Here is a 20,795-nt window from a genome sequence, read left to right as displayed (position 1 = left end):
AATGCATGATTGTTCTGGTGATTCGGATTACTTTTATAGCGATTCAAATAATTAGATTTTATGGTGACTCATAATGTCTATACATGATACACAAATTAATGTAGACTAAAATTCGGTTTCTCTAAACTTTTTTTCGTTAACTCTTGTCTCTAAATGATCGAAGTATATCATTGACATAGTTGTAATAGAAAAAAAAAGGAAATTAATGTTGTTCGGACCTCTAAGGCTCTACCCAGCATCAGCATGTCATTAACTCATTATTATTATTATTATTATTATTATTATTTATTTATTTTATTTTTTTTATATTTTTTTTTTTGGGTCTGAACCCAATATGTCTTCTTGCACGTACTGCTTATATATGTACGTTTTTCACCAAACAAAAAATTAATAAAATTTAAATACAGTTGATGAGAGATTGAGAGCAAGAATATATGTGCAGCCCAATTAATAGTTAAGATTGGAAGGCGGCTAATCTGATTACTCAAGTCCGGTACTCGGCACAATCCCTGCACATCAGCTGTTTATCACCTTTGCTGCGCTTGCTGCTAGAGGGAAGTGCCCTTCAAACTGGCTTTTGCATCCACTTCCTCTCATACAAAAATTATGATGTTTGATGGCTGTCCTAGTTCCCCTTGTCCTTTTTGAGTTTTTTAAGAGCTCTACTCCTCTCTGTTTGCTTATTAATTTGTTCTTTGTTCTTAATGAATATATGTCTGGATTCCAAGAATATAAAAAAAGAAGGGTTGCATTAAAGAAGGGTCAAGGCAAATTACTAACTGTCTAGTCTGTCTTGTGGAAACTGACTGTCTTGTTGCAGTCCAGGGACTTCAAGCGGTAGACTATCAAAATTTGGAACATGGGAACATATAGAGACATTCAAGTATGGCTTCAAAGCAGATATGGGGTCACCATTGCTCACACTCCTAGAACTGCAAATTCGCTCACCGACTTGCAAGTGACGCTTATGAGTTTGTGAATAGGTTAGATTGGAATGGTAATGTTCCTGAGCTGCTTAGAGATGTTCTAATTTTTTTTTTTTGATTAATTTTCAATAAAATATTTTCTCTTTGACTCAATAATGATTGTCTACCTTCCAAAAAAAAAAAAATTAAGAGAAGTAAATAAGCGATTCGTGCAGGTTTATTGTTTGAAATATTCTATCATTGAAAACTTCCATGTTGCTGCAAAAAGTTCCCTTTATTTATTTAGTCTCATGTTCTTTTTTTTAGCATGCATTTGGATGAGTGAAAATTATTCTATGCACCGACGGTGCAAATGACCCAACATATATAAGATGATTTCAACTCTTGATATTTATAATTAATATTTTTATTAATAACCTAAGAGTGTATTTAATATAATCTAACCATCCATTCAATTTGTTTTAAATTTTCTTAATTTATTACACATTCTTAATTTATTACACATTCTAAATTGTGAGTTTTAAAACAAATTAAAATTTTAAAATTGAAAAAGACATTGTTTTGGAAACTAATAAAGTAATACAAATAAACTTTTGCAAGAGAATTTGAAATGACAGCTATTTGATGAAAATTAAAGTGAAGAATTTGAACAATTAATCCCATCATTTCTTTCCACAGAGAAATTCATAATTTCCTAGTTTAGAATGCCTAACGAATACCTCGTATTTAGTAATTATGAATTCCTCATTTTTATTTAAATTTCATATATATTTTTTTTCCTTTATCCAAACACAGTGTAGTAGACAAACATTGTAATGTGTGCATGCAAACATGATTGACGATATGAAGCTAGTAAGCAATAGAGGTTAGAAATTTAATGGAAGTGTGGTCTTTGAATGGTACCAAATTATTGGAAACTTCTAGTCTTCCTAATTTCAAAATTAGAAAAATGTACCAACAGTCCTTCAACTCTTGTGCACACTCCCGATGCTATCAATGTGATACCTGAACACTTATTTTGCTATTGATGACATACATCCGTTAGATTTCCTTGACGGAGACGTTAGAACAATGACGGTGCACAAGAGTTGAGGGACTTTCTGTGCATTTTTCTCTTTCAAAATTTATCATTTCAATTGTATTCAAATGATTAAAATTTATTAATATTAATAGTTCTTGTAACAGTCGACAAAACCTCTTCCCTTAACCATCATAGTTATGTAACAAGTGACAAAAACCAAAAAATAAGAAAATTAAAAACAGTCATTGAAGAGAGGAGATACGAGTAGAATGTGAACTTACCACTATGCTGAGATTATATAGGGTGTGTTTGGTATGGCTGTGCTTTTAAAATAAGTTGGCTTTTGCTTATTTTTGAAAATAAGTGGCTAAAAAGCAAAGTAGCTGAGTGTTTGGTAAACTGGCTTTTTATAAGTGCTGTCAGTGGCAAAGTGTTTGGTAAACTCAAAATTGGCTTGTGCTTTTTGTTTGTAGAATGACCAATTTAGACATGAAAGAATTTTTGCCTTAATTATGTGGTCATCTAATGTACTTGCATTGCTCTTGTTTTTTTTTTTTCCTTTCCTGTGAAGAACTTGAACGATTAGTAACCTTTAGAATTTACATATAAAATCTTTGGTGGTTAACCACCTCCATTCCACTACCCGGGGCATGTAACATTTCTTATTTAATGCTATACATAACTAGCTAGCACGGAATACTTGTGCTTCTATATCAAGCTCAAACCAAGGATCAAAATTAAAAACTATAAAATAAAAGATCATCACGAGTCCAGTAACATTGGTTTCCCTCTTTGGAAACAAAGCTCAAAATTGGCGAAATCAGTATCATCTAGCTTCATTTCACCTCTGCTACTTGATGTATTGCTGGATGTAGACATTTCAGCATGTTTTGGTGAACTTTTTCTTGATGAAGGACTGAATCTTGATTGAGCACGTACTGAACTTGAGCGAGAATTACTTGATGCCGAGGGGCAGGCATCAAAGCTCTAGCTGAAATCTGTCTCTGATCTCTCGTCACTGGACATGCCAGATGCTGCTTTCTTAGAAGTACTAGAAGCCTGTTCCCTTGTACTCTTATCTATCCATTCATTTGCTTCATCACTAGAGCTTCCACTTAGAAAAAAATCATCTTAACTGAGATCCAAAAGCTCATCATCCTGACTCCCTGTTTCTTCCAAATCCTTCCCACTAGCAACTGCAGCATATATATCACGTATAAATAACATAGTAAAAATGAGTTGTGGCTATCATATCATCTACATAAAAATGAGAGAATGAAAACACACCTTATAGAAGTAGCCATATAAACTGTTAAAGGACGAGAATCACGAGAGACTACACGGGTGGGAGTCCCCCTGAGAATGCTGGAAAGTGACAATACAGCAGATGGGCTATCACTTATAACGCGAACTTTTGCACCAGCTTTGAGTGATGAACCAAGTGCCCCATCATGGACATATATGTTTGACATCACGAGAAACTACAGAATCGTATGCACTGGATGAAGCTGCTTTGCTCCTATTCAAATTAAGGCCATTTGGATATTCACCTAATACAGTTGCTTGCTCTATGTTATTCCACAGTATGACTTCAAATACAAAATGCATCATGACTTACTAATGATTCTTAACTTCCACAGTTGCATAAAGTTTCCATTTTCGACTCAATACCAACATATACAAGTCTTCGGACCACATGAACCTTACCAATTCACCACCAAAATGTCAAACAAAACAATAGACATTCAATATCATGTTGCTAAACTTTTCCCAACATAAGTTCATAAATTCAATTACGCAAAATCAAAGCCTGAAATTCACATGGAATCGAAAACCCAACAAAGTTCATGGACAATCCAAGCAAGAAAATCACACACAAGTTGCTAACTTTGATGGATCATAGATGATTTTTGATTCTGAAAACTTATCCATTTGATCTAAACTTTAATGGATCATACACAAGTTGCTAACTTTGATGGAACATAGTGATTTTTGATTATGAAAACATATCCATTTGATGTGAACTTTAAGTAGGATTTCAACATAAAATTTCAGAATTCAACTCTGCAAAAACAAGACTTGCAACTCATATAAAATCGCAAACCCAACAAATCTATAAAGTCTTGATCTTGAATGGAAGTGTGGAAACTGGAAACTGGGTATTCCAGATAAAACTTGCAGACAAGAAAATGGATATGAACCATCAACAATCATAAATCTATATAAAAAAAATTAAAAAAAAAAAACATTTGACAAGATAAAGCTACAAAAGACTCCAGCTTCCATCTTGTGAAATCTCACTTGTTCATCTATTCTCATCACAAAACAAAACCCAAAATTTTATCGAATCCAATCCACCCAAAATTTTAGGTTTTCAGGACAGAGAGAAATGAAATCAAAATCACGAAAAAAACCTCTTACCGAACTCGAGGTGACCATTGGGGAGAGCGAAGATGGAGGAACGACATCTTAAGAGCACCGAGAGAGAGAGTTGACGGAGAAGACAGAGAGTTGAGGAAGAGAAGAGGCGTCTCTTCGGTAGGGGTGGAGGTTGGGTCGTGTAATTACACCAAATTCATGAGGGTACCCATTGGTATTTCGAAAAGTACATTAATTCACGCTACAGTAGCCACACGGCTTTTGGAAGCCAGAAGCAGGCTTCCACTTTTCCTCTCAAAAAGCCAGGGCTTCCAATAGAAGCAGGTTGTTACAGAGTTTACCAAAAACCAAATTCAGCTTTGCTTATAAGCACAGGAGCTGAAAACCTCCCCCAAACGCAGCCTATAAACTAGCTTTATATTCGTGCGACCTACGTGTTATTGGTGAGGAAGAACGTATAAGTTTATTTGTTACCCACTTTTTCAATCTTCTCATACTTATGTTTTTTATTTTTTATTTTTTTTAGTTACCATAATAACAATTATGTAGTTTGATTATAAATTTTTATTTTAGTTATGAGGATATTGTAGGCATTTCATAATTAGGTGAAACTTGAGAAACCAAACTTTACAATTGTTTATAGTATGGATGGATGAATTGATCAGAAACTAACTTCAACAATATAAAACATAAGACAAATATCCGTAGTACATATACTACAAGTAAGTAAGTGCACAAAACTATATTATACTACTTAAGTGAAGACTCAAATAGTGTTTGAGCCCAAAAATATTTTTGGCAATATCCTTTAGAGGATCGAGCGTAGCGGTCCGATACATATATCCCTAAAATGAGTCTACTATGGTTTTGGGTTACTGCTTCACCCATTCTAGAGTCCATAAGGAAAACGAGCCCTTATAGGATTCACGTAGCAGAAACCAATTAGGAATATTCATTCAATAATCATTCTATGGCAAGGAACCACCAAAACCCTAGGTACATATACCAGGTTTCAAGGGTAAACAAGACAACCTCTCAATCAACTAATCACACAGATTATCCAAAGTCTATTCGGAGCAAACCTTCAACCTAGTTGAAACCAGCGAAGCTAGGGTTACGCCCCAGCAAACTAGCGAAGCTAAAGTCACCCTTTAGCAAACCCTGTGCTTCCTCCTACTTTTCAGTGATTGCTCTGCTCAACCTATAAGGTTGAGTATCGATTCGTGATGCAAGAGATCACAACAAAAGTTCTTATCCGTAAGGCATAGAAAAGAACCTTGTGACGAGGTTGGTGCTCTCCTCGTCCACAGCGTTTGAGAAGAAGTCAGGTCAAGGGACGCCCCGATGACTACACCCCATGGTGTTGGGACGCTCACGCATCATCATTAGCAAAAAGAGACTGTTTGCTAGCCCAAACTTGGTCGAAGCCAAACAGCTAGATCGAAAAATGAATAAGAACACTACACCAAACCAATCTGCATCAACATTGATAGCATACCATCGATCACTCAATTACAGCAATTCTCAACCTTGAAAAAACTAGATCAAATTGTTGCAAGTAACTCACTAGCAATGTTATTCTATGCAAACTGAAATAGACAATTGTACACTCTTCATCGATCACACATATTTCTGTGACTTACTTGGTATGTTATTGTTCTTCCCTAGCCTCAAAATTGATCAAGCATCTTCATTTGGAGTGGTAGCCCTCTTTGGGTCATTGGTCACTACTAGAATTATGGCCCCAGACATCGGCTAAAAACCGATGAGAAACAAAAACCCGACCGATGTCTTTGTGGGTGATGAGAAAGATCCGGAAAATGCAGATATCGGTTTTTAGCCGATGTCTAGTATTCGTGTAGATATCGGTTCCTAATTATAAATCGATGTAAATAGGTTTAAATGATAACAAACTTACATGTTTTACTATTGTTAAACCCACATTTTATTGTATTTAATGCTTAAAGAAATATAGATTACACAACACAAGTTTGCGTTTTAACATCGTTATTGATTTAAGAACCGATGACTGATACTGTTACAGACATCGGTTCCCATTTTGGAACTGATGTCTGGTACTCAGTAACATATCGTTTTCGACAAAAAATCGATGTCTGTATATTTTAGTAACATTGATTTCCATTTTGGAACTGATGTCTGCTACTCAGTAACATATCGTTTTCGACAAAAAATCGATGTCTTTATACTTTAGTAACATCGATTTCCATTTTGGAACTGATGTCTGGTACTCAATAACATATCGTTTTCGACAAAAAATCGATGTCTGTATATTTCAGTAATATCGATTTTCATTTTGGAACTGATGTATCTGTATTACTAGACATTAGTTTTTTATGGTTAAAACTGATTTCAACTTTATGATAGACATCATACTAGAAAGTACGTCCGCGCGATGCTGCGGGTTTAGGCGATAAGAGTAGTAATCACAATCTTATAATGTTTGCCGAATATGCTATCGTTTTACATATCATAAAAGCTGGTTCACAAACTTTTTCACTAACTCTTACAAACTCTCTAATTCTTCCATTATCAAATCTATACATTCCTCCATTTCTGCCTTACAGATCACCAGCCTCTTCCACATTGTAAGTTGAATTAGATGCAAGAGAATACTTCTGTGTGGCTGAAAATTCCAGCATGACCAACCTATATATAATCTCCTCCATTTTGGCTACAAGGGACGAATATGCCACAGCCAACAATTCCATAGTCAAAGCTTTGTTTTCTTTTCTTCTTTCACGTTTGCTCTTCTCTTCGTGAAAAGTATCTACACAACTGCAAAATTCATAAATCAATGATCAATGATCTTCATGACAAAACAAACATAACAAAAATCAATCACTGTATGTCACTAAAAATACAATCTTCCAATTACAAAAACACCTCCAATTTCTGAACTAAATGACCACTAATAAATTTCCAAAAACACCTCCAATTTATGAAGCAAACACCTGATTTACAAAGCCAATTACTAATTGCATAGTCCTCCAATCATGTAGCAGAGTCATGTAAGAAACAAGGAAAGCTTATGTTAGACAATCCATAATTCCATATCATGTAGCAGAGTCATGTGAGAAACAGAGGAATGGTTATTACTCGGCAATGCAATTCATGTAGCTTAGACTCTGAAAGGAGGTAATCCATAATACTTGCTTCTCGAGCTCTAAGATCCCACTCCAACTCAGTTGTTCTACCAGATGCAAAAGCACATTGGGGTTCCAAAATTTGTGCAAGATTTATTTGTAGAAGACACTGCAAGTTAAAAGGGAATGAATTTTCAGTTTCAGACTACGTGATTAATTAGGACAGTGCTCATTATCAAAACAAAAAGTAGTAATGTTACTCACATCTTTAATTTTTTGAAGAGCAGTAACACAAAGTGTATTGTTAAGTTCCACATTGACATAGTCCCCACTGCAATTAGTTTTAGCAGCCTACAATGAGCATGGTATAGTTAAAACTTCGTCAAAAGTAATGTAAGTATGTAACAGATGCTGACAATATTATACTTCAAATGAGCAGTAAAAAATTATTATGCACCTCATAGATTTCATCTGAAATGAGTGACACTCGGTGAACATATGGGATTCTCTCATTTACATCAATAAAAGAATCTGAAACTGGATTTCCAAGCAAGTATCCCTATTTCAAGCTAAATCATATTATACATTGCCAAAGAAATGAATTAGGGGAAAACTAAAATGAGATTAGATAGTGTATTACTTGGAGTTGCATTCTTGGCCTTGACCCAGACTCTAAACCTGCAATGCAGTATCCAAGGTTTAGGAAGTTAAATTAAGAGAATTTTTTGTTTCCTTCACAACACAATACTATTGTTCATACATTTGACCGACTGTGACCTCTTAAGTAGTGCATGATTCACTATAGGTTCCATATCAATAAACAGTTTTCAATCGGGCGTGTGCGCATTATTGATGCCAATATTTCTGCGTTGAATATGAAGAGACTTACCTTCTAGTATATTCTTAAGAAGAATGGGAACAATAAGTCCTGAATATGAGTCACCACCAATGTACAGTTGATTTCCCTGAAACCTTGGGTGTGCATATAACCACGGTTTCACAAATCATAGAAATGAGTAAGAGAAACTGCAAGATTTCAGAAACATGAAAATAAATGCACAAATAGAAGTACTTGTAATTCTTTTCTCCTTACCTTTCTTAAGAAAGTATAGGTTTGTGCAGCTGATTTTGTATCGGAAGTATAGTACCCTTCCGAGGTTGTAGAGTATGAAAACCCACCACCAACTGGTGCATCTATAAAGATTATGTTGGCCACCTACATGATTATAAGGATTTGAATGAATTAGATTAGCCCAAATCCAAAACATAATTAAGCACCAAATGCATAACTTTTTTATAAGCACAAAGTGGATTGAAATCTAAAAATTTGCACCTTGGTCCATGAATATGGATTCATAATTATAGTGGGTATGCTTCCATTGTAATGCAGATCATAATTATAGTAGGGCATACTGTAAACACATCTAAAGGTATACTTATTTTAGTGTTTAGGGCATACTGTAAACACATCTAAAGGTGTATAAAGATTAGTAATATTCAAATGTTCTTATTTTTTTTTACTAACTATTTTGTTCCTATTTTGGTAGGCCTACGATTTAGTATGCTTCTTTATCTGTCTCTAATTAAACATCAAAACTACAGATTGGATAGAAGATAACAGTTATAAACTCCAACCAAACCACTCGAAGTAAAAAACCAATCCAATAAACAAAGAAGAGCTCCCAAGTATTGTGCCAGCTCTTCTAATAAACAAAGAAGACCCTGAGTATCTACTTCCCAAATTCCAATCATTCTTAACCACTCAAACAAAAGATACAGAAGAAAATGATCCATGAAACTTACCCTTAAGCACCCACTCTCCCTCCTGTTGCTGCAAATACATTCGCAAATCAATCCAAAACAAACACAAAATGAAAAACAAAAATCAATTCCACAATCAATTCAAATGGAGATTCTCACCACCTACAAAGTCGAAAAAAAGAATACAGCAATAGATAACACCAAACCTGCAGGTCTCCTGCTCTCTTCAACGTAATTTAAAATTTTGTCTCCCTCTCCTTGTTGATCATAAACCCAATATCACAACCGTAAACTCCTGCATCACCAAAACCCCAAATTCGTCACATGCAAGAAACAAACATAGCTAATAAACTCATAACACACAATGACGATCATTATAAGCAAGAATAACTACCGATTTGTATAGTGATGATCCCAGAATTGCAGCCAATGTCAAGACAGTCCTTGCCTTCAAACCACTCATTCTTGAAAACCTTCAATCTAGGATCTTCCTCTGCAGATTGACAGCCAACATGTGCAAGAACTAAAATCAAACACAATCAACAGGCACCAGCTCAAAATACCACAGATTTAAGCCATTCAAAGACAAACCCAACTCAAATACATAAGAATTAAACAAAAAACCTGAACTTTAGATCAAAACTGGACAGGGAATCAGTATTGGTGGTCACGAAGAGGAGAGAGAGAGAGGATCTACGAGACTAGACGTTGGAGAACTAGCTAGAGCTGGCTCAAGTTGGAGAATGACAAGCTCAGGTCCGCTGATAAATTGGAGGTCAGATCAGATCTCAAGCTCGAGGTCTGGAGAACGAGATAGGGAACTCGGGGTGAGAGAGCGAGGCAGGGGAACACGGGTCAGAGAGCGAGGTCGAGGACTTCGGGTCAGGTCGGAGGCGGCTCCAGTCGGCTTGGGTCGGAGAGGGACTTGGAGCACTTCAGGTTGGAGAAGGAGGACGGGGACGGGGACTCGACGCAGGTCAGCTTGGAGAACGATGAGGTCAACAGTTGAAGTGAATGAGCTGCTGAAGTCAATAGCTAGGGTTCGACAGTTTTAGAGAAAGCGGAAAAAAAATACTAAGTGTGGGGGGGGAATGAAATAATTGGTCCCCGCGTTTCTCAAACTTTAAAACTTAGTCCCTCAGCGTTTTATTTATTTATTTTGGAATGAAACTTTTCTCATCGTTTTCTTTGGTGACTGATGTCTATAATACCAATGGAAATCGGTTTTTTCACAAACTGATGTTAACATGTTTTTTAACATCAGGTGCAATCCTGACCGATTTAATAGTGGCAATGTCTAATGACATTATTCTAGTAGTGGGTGGTGAATCGAATGTTTTTGGTGCAGGGCTTTATAGCGGTGCAGTCCTACCAAGGCGGTTTAGTTTCTTCTGCATCAGATACACAGTTTTCGTTATTGGAGTTCTCATCAGATTCCTTGCATCCTAGGTTTGAACAGTGGTGGTATTGTTGGTTGTTCTATTGAGAGACCTCGTCGAAGTTTTCTATGAGTGGATTGCAATAGCGGTGGCCATGGTGAATTAGCTGACAAAAATAACCTTTGTACTTGGGCTCCCTGTGCATTGAGCTTGAGTTTTGATATATGGGTTCTCCTTTGGCTGCAACAACTTGGATTCAAATTTAGGATCCCAATGATTGTTGTATTAAAACATTGGATTTGGTTTCAATTTCATAACGTATTTATTAGAATATTTTTTTTTAAACTAAGCAGCAAGATGACTAAGTTTGTTCTTTCCTGAAATATCATTGATAACAAAGAAGTGCAAATGGCCTGGAGGACGAAAACTGTCACATGCACCCCGGATTTTGAATAACAAACTCAAATCCGAAACATGAAATAAAACAACTCATACAAATAATATCCTGAATTTTTTTAAACAACCATACCTCACACCACTCAATATTACATAAACCAAATCCTCAAGTTATTTATTACAGCACACTCTCACCAAATCAAATTGTAAGGCTCAAATGAGCATAACTCACCTCACAAATACAAATGCTGTAAATCCAATACTAATACTCTAAACCGCACGATCACCGCCCTAGTTCTCCTGAATTGTAGGATTATCCGCTACACAGTTTGAATAGTGTACCGGGATTGCAAACACAAAACCCGGTAAGCTTTTGAAAGCTCGTATGAGTAAATTTAAGAATTGCACAATTTAAGTTAACAATTTCAACTCAAGCATTTCTTAGCATAAGTAATGGAAGTGCTCAACGTCACTTCAAGCATCAATCAACTCACATCCCACAATGATCGATCACTAAGAAAACAACTAAACTTTTCTTATCAATTCAAGTTCCACTGAACGACTAAGAAAGAACAACCTCACTTTCTTTTACACCAAAAATATACCATGGGCGCGATAATACTATGTATCCCCCAAGAGGTATATTGTACTCAAGGGCGCAATAACACAAAGTCATCCCCCAAGCAGTACGTTGCACTCAAGGGCTCGATAACTCGAAGTTATCCCCAAGAAGTACAATGGCAGACAGACTAGAGCTCCAACTGAATCGTAACCTATCACCTCGGCCAAGGTTCATTCTTACGATAATAATTGCCTCAATCATTGGTGTGATAAGAATATTCGACTCCAATGTTAAATTGTCCATACGACTCAATTATCACACTTTACCCAAATTACTCATCATCAAAATGAACTCGATAAATACAATAATTTATAACTTCAAATGAGTAATTTCCGATATAGTAACTAAATCAAATTAAATCAATACTTCACCAAGTGTCATACCATCCAATATATAATTCACGTAAATATATATATATATATATATATATATACGTAGTCACCCTCACAGGAATGACCACTAATACCAACTATAGTTCACATGCATTAAAACAATAAATTCATTTTATACTTAAATTCATTTTCTTACCTGTGAGCCGCAGACCTATGAACTATAGTCGATTGAGTTCATATTATTTCAAACAAATCTTTATTTCTTAAACAATTTCCACACATTCACAATTGAATATAAATCACTGAATTTTGATTCGTAAATGAACGATGTGCGATTTACTCACCTCTAATCCAACTGCGTCTTCTTAACAGCTCAAACAACGATTTCACGAATCGTCCGCCAAATCAATCCGTCAATCACCTAATCCAATATGTTCTTAACTTAGCCAACAACTCATAAACATACTTAAAACGACGATCCAAGGATCAGATTCTAAATTATACAACAATCCGACGGTCGGACTCTCATGAATCGCTATTTAACTAATATACGAAGATCCAACGGTCGGATCTTCATCCGTGACCACACAAAGTCATCGGAACAGTCATACGATCAATATAACAAAACTAAAAGTCTATCGGACGATCCGATCTTCACAGATCACAAATCGAACGATCGAAATCGATTGAAATCGTAAAATTCATAACTTAATCATACGATCTCCAAAAATTACATATTGTATATCGAAATGATCGTCTCAACATGTAGAACATAAAAATGGGCAGAAACTGCCCTTAGGGTGGCCGGAAGTAGCCGGAAAATGCTGCCGGAGTTAGAGGCAGAGCCGCCGCCAATGGCGTCGGGGCCAGGCTGCTCCTCTTCATTTCACCGAGTTGAACAACTTTTCTAACTAGCATGTAAGCTAGAAATTATGGGAAGGGATCGAAATTACCTAAAACCAGTCGAGGTGGCCGGAAAATTTCCAGAAATCGGTGAAGCTCCGATCAACGTGAAATCGATCACTCTAGGTGCGATCCTTCTTGGAGCATGATCAGGGGGTTGAGGCGAGTTCAACAAGCCAAGAATCTCGAAGATTGGTGGCCGGAAACTCGAGATATCGGCGTTGACTCGATCTTGGACCCAAATCGGGTCGAGCTTCCCGTCACCGCTACAGGTCGTGCCGCGGCTCAAGGCTGCCACTGGCAGCTGCGCAAGGTCGAGGCGAGCACGTTGGACATGGTCTGGCGTGGATTGGTGGTCTGTGGAGGTAGATATGGCCGGTGGAAGGAAATCGGCGATTGCCGATCAGAGGAGAGAGAAGAGAGCTCGGGTTTCCTTTTTGGGAAATCCGGGCTCTTTTGCAATTTTCCCAAAAGTTCATCCTTTATACAAAAATAGAAACTTTTTCCGAATGTGATAACTTCTTCATACTAACTGCGATTTTCGCGTTCCGCATATACACGAACTCGTATCGACGCGCTCTATAACTTTCGTGAAGGAAGTTCTCACAGGATCTAAACGTATAAAAAGTCAAACTTCGTAACCCCTAAAACGTGTATTTCGAATAAAATCGAATTGAAACCAAATTCTCGTACAACGACTTACGAAATAGTCTCAATATTCATAATTCAAATATCCAAACAATTATTGAATTACATGAATTTATTTAATGAAATTTCGGGTCTTCACAAAAACCAACGCTGAACCCACAAAAGTAAAACATTACAAACCGAAAGAAATAGAATGTTCTAATCATAAACCACTAACCATAGATAAGTTTTATAGCCAAGTCCATGGAAGAGCACCTATCTAAACCGGTAAGCTGGCCAGGCATTGAAATCCCGACCAAACGCAGGGGCCAAGAACTGAGGGAGGGAGTCCCAGACATGACTACCCTCATGTGAAGCACTGAAGCTAAGTTGTCATCCAGGATATTGCCTTCATTGTAGACGTGGGATACACAAAGTTGCAATTGACTCGCTGTTGCCATTCCATTTGATCACCTAATACGTAACCACCAAGGGTTCAAAATTAGGGACGCAAAAAATCACACCACCATTGTTGAATCTGACTCCAGCCAGAAGTACTACTATTCCCGCAGCCTAGCAATCTGAACTGCTTCGAGGAATAAAAGAGTTTCTGCATCTAGGGCTCATGAAACTCTCACCCGTGATGCAAAGGCATCCATAAAGGCTCCTTTATGAGTTATCCACGGAAAATCCCGTCGAAACCCGTACGGTTTGGCTCCCTAAATAAACCATTTGTGTTTACTTTCAGCCAAGGTTCCGGAGGAGGAAGCCACTGCACCTAATGAATCTATGAGCATTGAACCAAAGTTGTGAAAGTCGTAAGAACTCGAAGATTGGGATGGAGGAAGAAGCACTAGACAAAGAAAAGACCAATCCCGCAGACTCTTTAAGTGTCTAAATATAAACTCATGTCTGAAAAGAATCCTAACATCGATTTTTTAATAAACACTAATGTCAAATATCCAAATAGAAATCGATAAGTAATATGAAAGCGATGTTATAAAAAAAGGGGATAATTTCACAAATAGTCATTCAACTATGACTCATTCGACACTTTGGTCACTCAATTTTCAAATATATCACTTTGGTCACTCAACTATTACTATGTCAATCACTTTAGTCAACCAAGCTTTTATCTCACTTTAATCACTTCTCCCAATCATTCTAATACAAATTTCTCAATTTTTCACAATTGGGTGGACGAAAATATTATTAATATTGTGACAAATAATTTTTTTTTAAATGAGAAAAATTAACGAAGTGATTAAAGTGAATAACAGAGTTAAAGTTGAATGATCAAAGTGATATATTTAAAAGATGAGTGACCAAAGTGTCGAATAGGCTAGGTAAAAGTTGAGTGATCATTTGTGATATTCTCCCTAACAAGAGAACTAAATCGATTTTGAGAAAAATAGCTTATTCAATTTGATTTCAAAGAGTAGTTATGTGGAGGATATATTCACATTCACATATATAACATGTGAACTTCAATAAAAAGTGAAGTGTTTAATAAGAATGGACATCGCAATTACGTATGCTACCAATGTATAGACTCAATTTGGACATCGGCTAAAAACTGATGTCTGAAAATCTTGATCTTTCTCTATGCCCACTAAGAATCAGTTGAATTTTAGAATTTTTACATAGGTTCTGGACTGATGTCTATTAACAAAATTCTAGTAGTGATATATACTTTCATTTGGGCTTTTAATGGTCCAACATCGGATTCAAACTCAAATGAATTCTTCATTATTATCGAGGGATTTCATTATTAAACTTCTTCCATGATTTGAATAAATTAGAGCAATTAACTTTTATAATTAGTATGTTTCACAACTTTAGCTCAGTTACACTATGTTTACATCGTAAAATATTTTGGTCTTATGCTCCTTCGTTTACTCATGCTCATTGTAATAGTGACCAATTTTATCTCTCAAAATTTTGTTTTTAGTAGGTAGTTGCTAGTTGTTGTATAGCTTTATTTTGGATTGGGAGGTTTGAATTTGTCACCTCTTGTAATTTTCCTAAGAGAGTGTTTAGTGCACCAACATGCACTTGCACAAACAAAAATGGAGGGCTGAATAACATCGAGTATATATTTTTATTATTAAAAAAGGTTGCCTATATATATATATACAGCAAGGATCAGGGGCGGACGTCCGCGAACTTGAAAAATGCGGATCAAACACGTGTCAGTCATTGATTGGTTGTTGAAATTTCAAAGTGTCCAACTTAATTTTCAAAGATTATTATGTGGGTCCCACCGATATCATCTAAGCTCTTGAAGGATCCAGAACCAGTCGAACTCGTGCAGGGTGGCTGGTTCGATCTGGTCTTTTTCTCAAGGCGGACCGAAGAAAAAAGCAAACTCATCTCAAATTTTAGTCCTTCACCGGCCATTAAGTTTTCATGGTTGCATCTCACTCATGAAGCTCGACATAGAAGATTTTCTTTTTTCTTTTTTCTTTTCTTTTGGGTTGGTAGTTTGGTACTGATCTCCTCTAGACTTCTCTCCTAATCTCTGTTTCTCAGATACAAGTCCTCCCTTAGACTTCTCTCCTAATCTCTGTTTCTTAGATACAAGACGTCCCTTTTGGAGTTTTAATCTTCGATTACAAAATCAAGGATTTTCTGGGCATCAATTTCTCAGATGCATGACATCTCTATTTTTTGGGCATCAGTTTCTCAGATAAAGGATTCTTCTAATTTATGAGATCAGTTTCTGGGCACAACTCCATTATTTGGAAATTCATGATTGGGTTTACAGATGTGTTTGCATTTGCTTGATTGTGATTCAATTAGAAAGCTTTACATGAGTTACTCCGTAATGAATAGTTTTCTATTCCATTCTTGTAGATGTTTGATGCTAGCAAGCTTACATAATTTAGATTAAAGAGAACAAACATAGGCCATTTGAGACGTTTTTGGTGTTCTCTGGGCTATGAGATCGATCCTTGGGTGTTAGGAAGATGACTCAGTAGTGGGTGAGGCTGCAAGCTAATGAGTTTAGCAACTCAACCAATGAATGACTGACATGTCATTTAATCCGCATTTTTCCAACTTCGCGGACGTCCGCTCCAGATCGGCTCTATATATATATATATATATATATATATATATATATATATATATATATATATATATATATATATATATATTAAAATGACCAAAAAAGGGATTCCTCATTATATATATATATACAGCAAGGTTCCAAAGAGGACGTCCTTGCAATAGGTAAGTTGCGGATGGATCAATCAAGGCCGTCCGTTGCTTTAAATGAAAACAAGCGGCTCAGATGCAAAGTCCTTGAAAACCAAAACGTGGGTCGAAGCCTAAAGCTCCAGAACGATCAACTGTAGACTCCACTTTGGTTTCATCGAAGACCAGAACCAGATCGAAATCAGCTCTCCACAATCTCTTCTCATCTCTTCAGTTCTCCAAATACTAGAAACCATCTCAGGTTGCACGATTGTTGCAACCGAATCTTTCTTTTTTCTTTCTCTCATGAAAATTGCATCTCTCTTATGGTCCAGACATCCCTTGGAGTTTTCGCGCCAAAAGTTGAAGACTTGGAAGCAGAGACTTCGATCTACAGTATGGATTCTGTCTCTTTTCTGATTTGTTTGATTTCCACTCACTCTAGGCGGGTTTTTTTCCATATTTTGGGACTTTTCTTCTTTCTGTTTCTGAGTTTGGTTTTTGTTTCGATTGTTGATCTTATGTGTGCTTTTCAGTTTCAAATAAATGGAGTCAGAGGATGATCAAGTTTATATTCCTCAAGTAAAGGCAGAGTTGATGCCTAAATTATACCAAGAGTTTGAAACAATAGATGATGTTGCTGCTTTCTACAATAGATATGCAAAAGAAGCAGGGTTTAGTATTAGAAGTCATTCTAGTGCGACCAGCAAAGATAAGAAACAACTTATGAGGAAGGAATATGTCTGTTATAAGCAAGGAGATTCCAAAGTTGAAGGAGAAAAGCGTAAGAGAGGATTACCAAAAGTGGGTTGTAAAGCGAGAATTGCAGTTGTGAGAAAGAAGGAGTCTGGAAGATATGCAATCTCTGTATTTGTTGAGGCTCACAACCATCCATTAACAAGCCCGCCTAGAGTACATTTGTTGAGATCTCACCGTCATGTTTCAGAAGTTAACACAGTTCTATCACAGCAACTAAGCTTGGTGAATGTGGAGAAACATAAACAGTTTGAATTCTTTGGTGTTCAGGCAGGTGGCATTCAAAATATTGGTTTTATACAGCGTGATCTGTATAATTATGGAAGAACTTGTCGTGAAGAGAAGAAGGGGCGTGATGGAGATCTACTGTACATGCATTTTGAGAATGAGAAAGAAAAAGATTCTTCTTTTGTCTATACAATGGATGGAGATGAAGAAAACAGAGTAACACGGTGCTTTTGGGCTGACTCAATATCAAGACGAGCTTATAGCTTTTATGGAGATGTAGTTATCTTTGATACTACATACAACACAAATCGGTATGGAATGATTTTTGCACCATTCACTGGTGTTAACAATCATGGGCAGACAATCATCTTTGCTTGTGCATTCTTGAATGATGAGACAGCCGATACTTTTGTTTGGTTATTCAAGGAATTTCTAAATGCTATGCCAGGAGATGCACCAGAAAATGCCCCCAAGATGATCATTACCGACCAAGATCCTGCTATGACTAAAGCCATTTCAGAAGCACTCCCACAAACATTTCATAGATATTGCAGTTGGCACATTCTTAATAAATTTTCTGAGAAGCTAGATGCGATTAAATATCGGGATTCCTACCAAGACTTTCATAGCTGCATATGGAATTCAAGTAGTAGAGAGGAGTTTGACTCAAGATGGATTGAAATTATTGAGAAGAGTGGGTTGAGTGATAACAAGTGGCTGGAGTCGATATACGAAATTCGTTCATCATGGATACCAGCATATGTCAATCATGTTTTCTCAGCTGGAATGTCAAGTAGTCAAAGAGCAGAGAGTCAACATTCTTTCTTCAAGAATTATGTTTCTAAGTGGAATTCATTGGTGGAATTTATGGTTCAGTTTAAGAGGGGGCTTCTTCACCAACGACATTATGAGTTAGAGGAGGATCATATTAATATTGATGAGAAGGCAAAAACTGTCATGTCCCTTGACATAGAAGATCATATGGCCAAGGTTTATACACGTAAACTATTTTATGAAGTTCAAGAACAGTTGAGAGAGAGCTTCAAATATAAACTTGAACTTGTGTTTGAAAATGTCACTCAAGAACAGTTTAAGGTTATACGAAAGAACATTGATACTTGTAAGTCTCGTGAACTTACTTATGAAAAGAAATCTGATTTTGCATCATGCAGCTGTAGAATGTTTGACAGTCAAGGTTTCCCATGTCGGCATGTTTTGGCATATTTGATTAAGATACAAGATGTTGATAAATTGCCTATTCAGTATATTTTGAAGAGATGGACTAAGGCTGCAAGACATAGAGTTGTGTTAGATTGTAATGGAATGGAGATAAAAGATAACAAAGCTTTACTTGCAAGGAGGACTAAACTATTCCAGCATGCTACATATGCAATTGATAAGGTTATGGTGAGTGATGAGGCTACCAAGTTGTTTATGGAAGCATTGGATGCTTTTTTGGAGAATATTAAACCATTAATTAGTAATGAAGGTGGACAAACTGCAGTAGATTTGGAGACCGAGACCAATAATGCTACTATTCGGCATGTTTTTAATGAACCACATCAAGTGAGAGCAAAAGGGTGTGGGACAAGGTTGAAGAAAGGAAAAGAGAAGAGGAAAGTTAAGGTAAATGCCAGTCAAGGTAGGCAATGCCATGGATGTGGACTATTTGGTCAGTCACATGACAAAAGAAATTGTCCAACACTTCATGGAAGGTAAGATACCTGTGTTTGATATTATTGTTCATGGCAACATTTTTATCGATTGATATTGATGACTTTATTTTTGCTTATTTATGTAGACCTGCTATTGATGAAAATGGAGATTCAAGTTCCACTAGTATGGATGAGGATAGTTGTTCATCATCTCATTTGGCAGAATAATGTCTCAAACAAATCAGTTCACTACCAGAAAACATGCTCTTTAAGGTAAGCTTCGAGTTTTCTGTATTTGGTATTTTTTGGATTTTGCATCTGATTTGGTCAGTTTAAGGGATGTTGCTACTGTGCTTGTGTTTGATATGTTCAAAAATAGCTATTGGTTTTGGTTTTGAGTTTCTTGACAAATAGCTACAGTGTTACTGTTTTTGGTTTTGCTTGCGTTTGATTTTTTCAGAAATAGCTGCAGTAGATTGGTTTTGAATAGGGGCAAGAGTGTTTCCCAATGCTCCTGAGTGCAAGGACAGAATACTAGTGAAATTGGAACATTGGTAGAAAACTTTAAGTTTTTTGTGCAGCTATTGATGTCTGGAGGCAGTATGAGAATATTCGTGGGAGGGTAAAGTAGACTAAACTTATCATTCTTAAGTTTGGTATCGATTATTGGCTATAAAAAGAAGTTTGTTAGTGATTAATTGGAAAAAAACAAAAAAAAAGAAAGAAGGAATTAAAAAGAGCTACTGTGCTTGTGTTTGATTTGTTGAGAAATAGGTAACTATAATTGGTTTTCAGTTTCTAGGGATATTGCTACTGTGCTTGTTTTTGATTTGTTCAGAAATAGCATTTGTTGATTGGTTTTGAGTTTGTTTAGAAATAGAAATCTATGCTTGTGTTTGATTTGTTGAGAAATACCTATTGTGATTGGTTTTCAGTTTGTTGAGAAACATCTATTGTGATCTTCATTTACAAGTTTGGTTTTGAGTTTATTGAGTCTATTTGATTCTGCAGGTTTTGGATGCATTTATAAGCTACTGTGCAGGTTTGATTCTGCAGGTTTTGGATGCATTTATAAGCTACTGTGCAGGTTTGATTCTGCAGGTTTTGGTTGTCTTTTTGCCTATTCTGCATTTATAAGCTACTGTGCAGGTTTGATTATGTAGGTTTTGGTTGTCTCTTTGATTCTGCAGGTTTTGGAAGACATTTTGGATCATTTCAAGATTATATGGTAGACTGAGGATCATAGTGAAGAAATTATGTAATGGTTTCAATTGTGGATACTCAATTGTTGCTGATTTGTAATGATTCCAGATGACTTGTAATGATTCCAGATGATTTGTAATGATTCCAGAAAATGAGGTGTGGAATGATGCAATGTTAGACTCAAAATGTTCCAATCTGGAACCATTTCATTCCTTCTATAATTCTGTAGAGTGTAGAGTACAACAGATGAGAAATAGCTTAGCAAGAGCAAAGCTCTGTGATTCCAGAAAATGCACATTACATTC

At 36.4% G+C, this 20,795-nt stretch overlaps 2 protein-coding genes and 1 long non-coding RNA gene across 3 annotated transcripts; 1 reads left to right on the top strand and 2 right to left on the bottom strand.

Annotated features, from left to right (window-relative positions):
* Positions 1-2,653: 2,653 nt before the first annotated feature.
* On the bottom strand, positions 2,654-4,707 carry LOC133721632 (uncharacterized). Its single transcript, XR_009852280.1, has 3 exons — positions 4,369-4,707; positions 3,235-3,497; positions 2,654-3,143 (listed from the first exon to the last, which is right to left on the bottom strand). It is a non-coding gene; the product is annotated as an uncharacterized LOC133721632 (long non-coding RNA).
* Positions 4,708-6,905: 2,198 nt separating this feature from the next.
* LOC133723032 (serine carboxypeptidase-like 20) lies at positions 6,906-8,413 on the bottom strand. Its single transcript, XM_062149869.1, has 7 exons — positions 8,320-8,413; positions 8,071-8,108; positions 7,888-7,989; positions 7,695-7,781; positions 7,444-7,599; positions 7,209-7,255; positions 6,906-7,122 (listed from the first exon to the last, which is right to left on the bottom strand). The coding sequence occupies exons 2-7, from the start codon at positions 8,080-8,082 to the stop codon at positions 6,906-6,908; spliced, it is 621 nt and encodes a 206-aa protein (XP_062005853.1). The 5' UTR covers positions 8,083-8,108; positions 8,320-8,413.
* An 8,781-nt stretch (positions 8,414-17,194) lies between these two features.
* LOC133723031 (protein FAR1-RELATED SEQUENCE 5-like) lies at positions 17,195-20,589 on the top strand. The gene is made up of 4 exons (XM_062149868.1): positions 17,195-19,347; positions 19,434-19,486; positions 20,299-20,374; positions 20,478-20,589. The coding sequence occupies exons 1-4, from the start codon at positions 17,195-17,197 to the stop codon at positions 20,587-20,589; spliced, it is 2,394 nt and encodes a 797-aa protein (XP_062005852.1).
* The last annotated feature ends 206 nt before the right edge of the window (positions 20,590-20,795 follow it).

Source organism: Rosa rugosa, chromosome 7, assembly GCF_958449725.1.
Source record: "Rosa rugosa chromosome 7, drRosRugo1.1, whole genome shotgun sequence".
Lineage (NCBI taxonomy): Eukaryota > Viridiplantae > Streptophyta > Magnoliopsida > Rosales > Rosaceae > Rosa > Rosa rugosa.
Note: the sequence above shows the minus strand (reverse complement) of the source record. Positions and strands in the feature narration are given on the sequence as shown.

Excerpts from the sequence above, each read along its gene's own strand:
- LOC133723032 (XM_062149869.1), bottom strand. Across the intron at positions 7,600-7,694 it reads CTCTTCAAAAAATTAAAGAT|TGTCTTCTACAAATAAATCT; the intron begins GTGAGTAACATT and ends TTTAACTTGCAG. Across the intron at positions 7,123-7,208 it reads GTTTTTGTAATTGGAAGATT|TTGTGTAGATACTTTTCACG; the intron begins GTATTTTTAGTG and ends TGAATTTTGCAG.
- LOC133723031 (XM_062149868.1), top strand. The coding sequence starts at position 17,195 with ATGGAGTCAGAGGATGATCAAGTTTATATTCCTCAAGTAAAGGCAGAG. Across the intron at positions 19,487-20,298 it reads CACTAGTATGGATGAGGATA|GTTTTGGATGCATTTATAAG; the intron begins GTTGTTCATCAT and ends TTGATTCTGCAG. Across the intron at positions 20,375-20,477 it reads ATTTATAAGCTACTGTGCAG|GTTTTGGAAGACATTTTGGA; the intron begins GTTTGATTCTGC and ends TTGATTCTGCAG.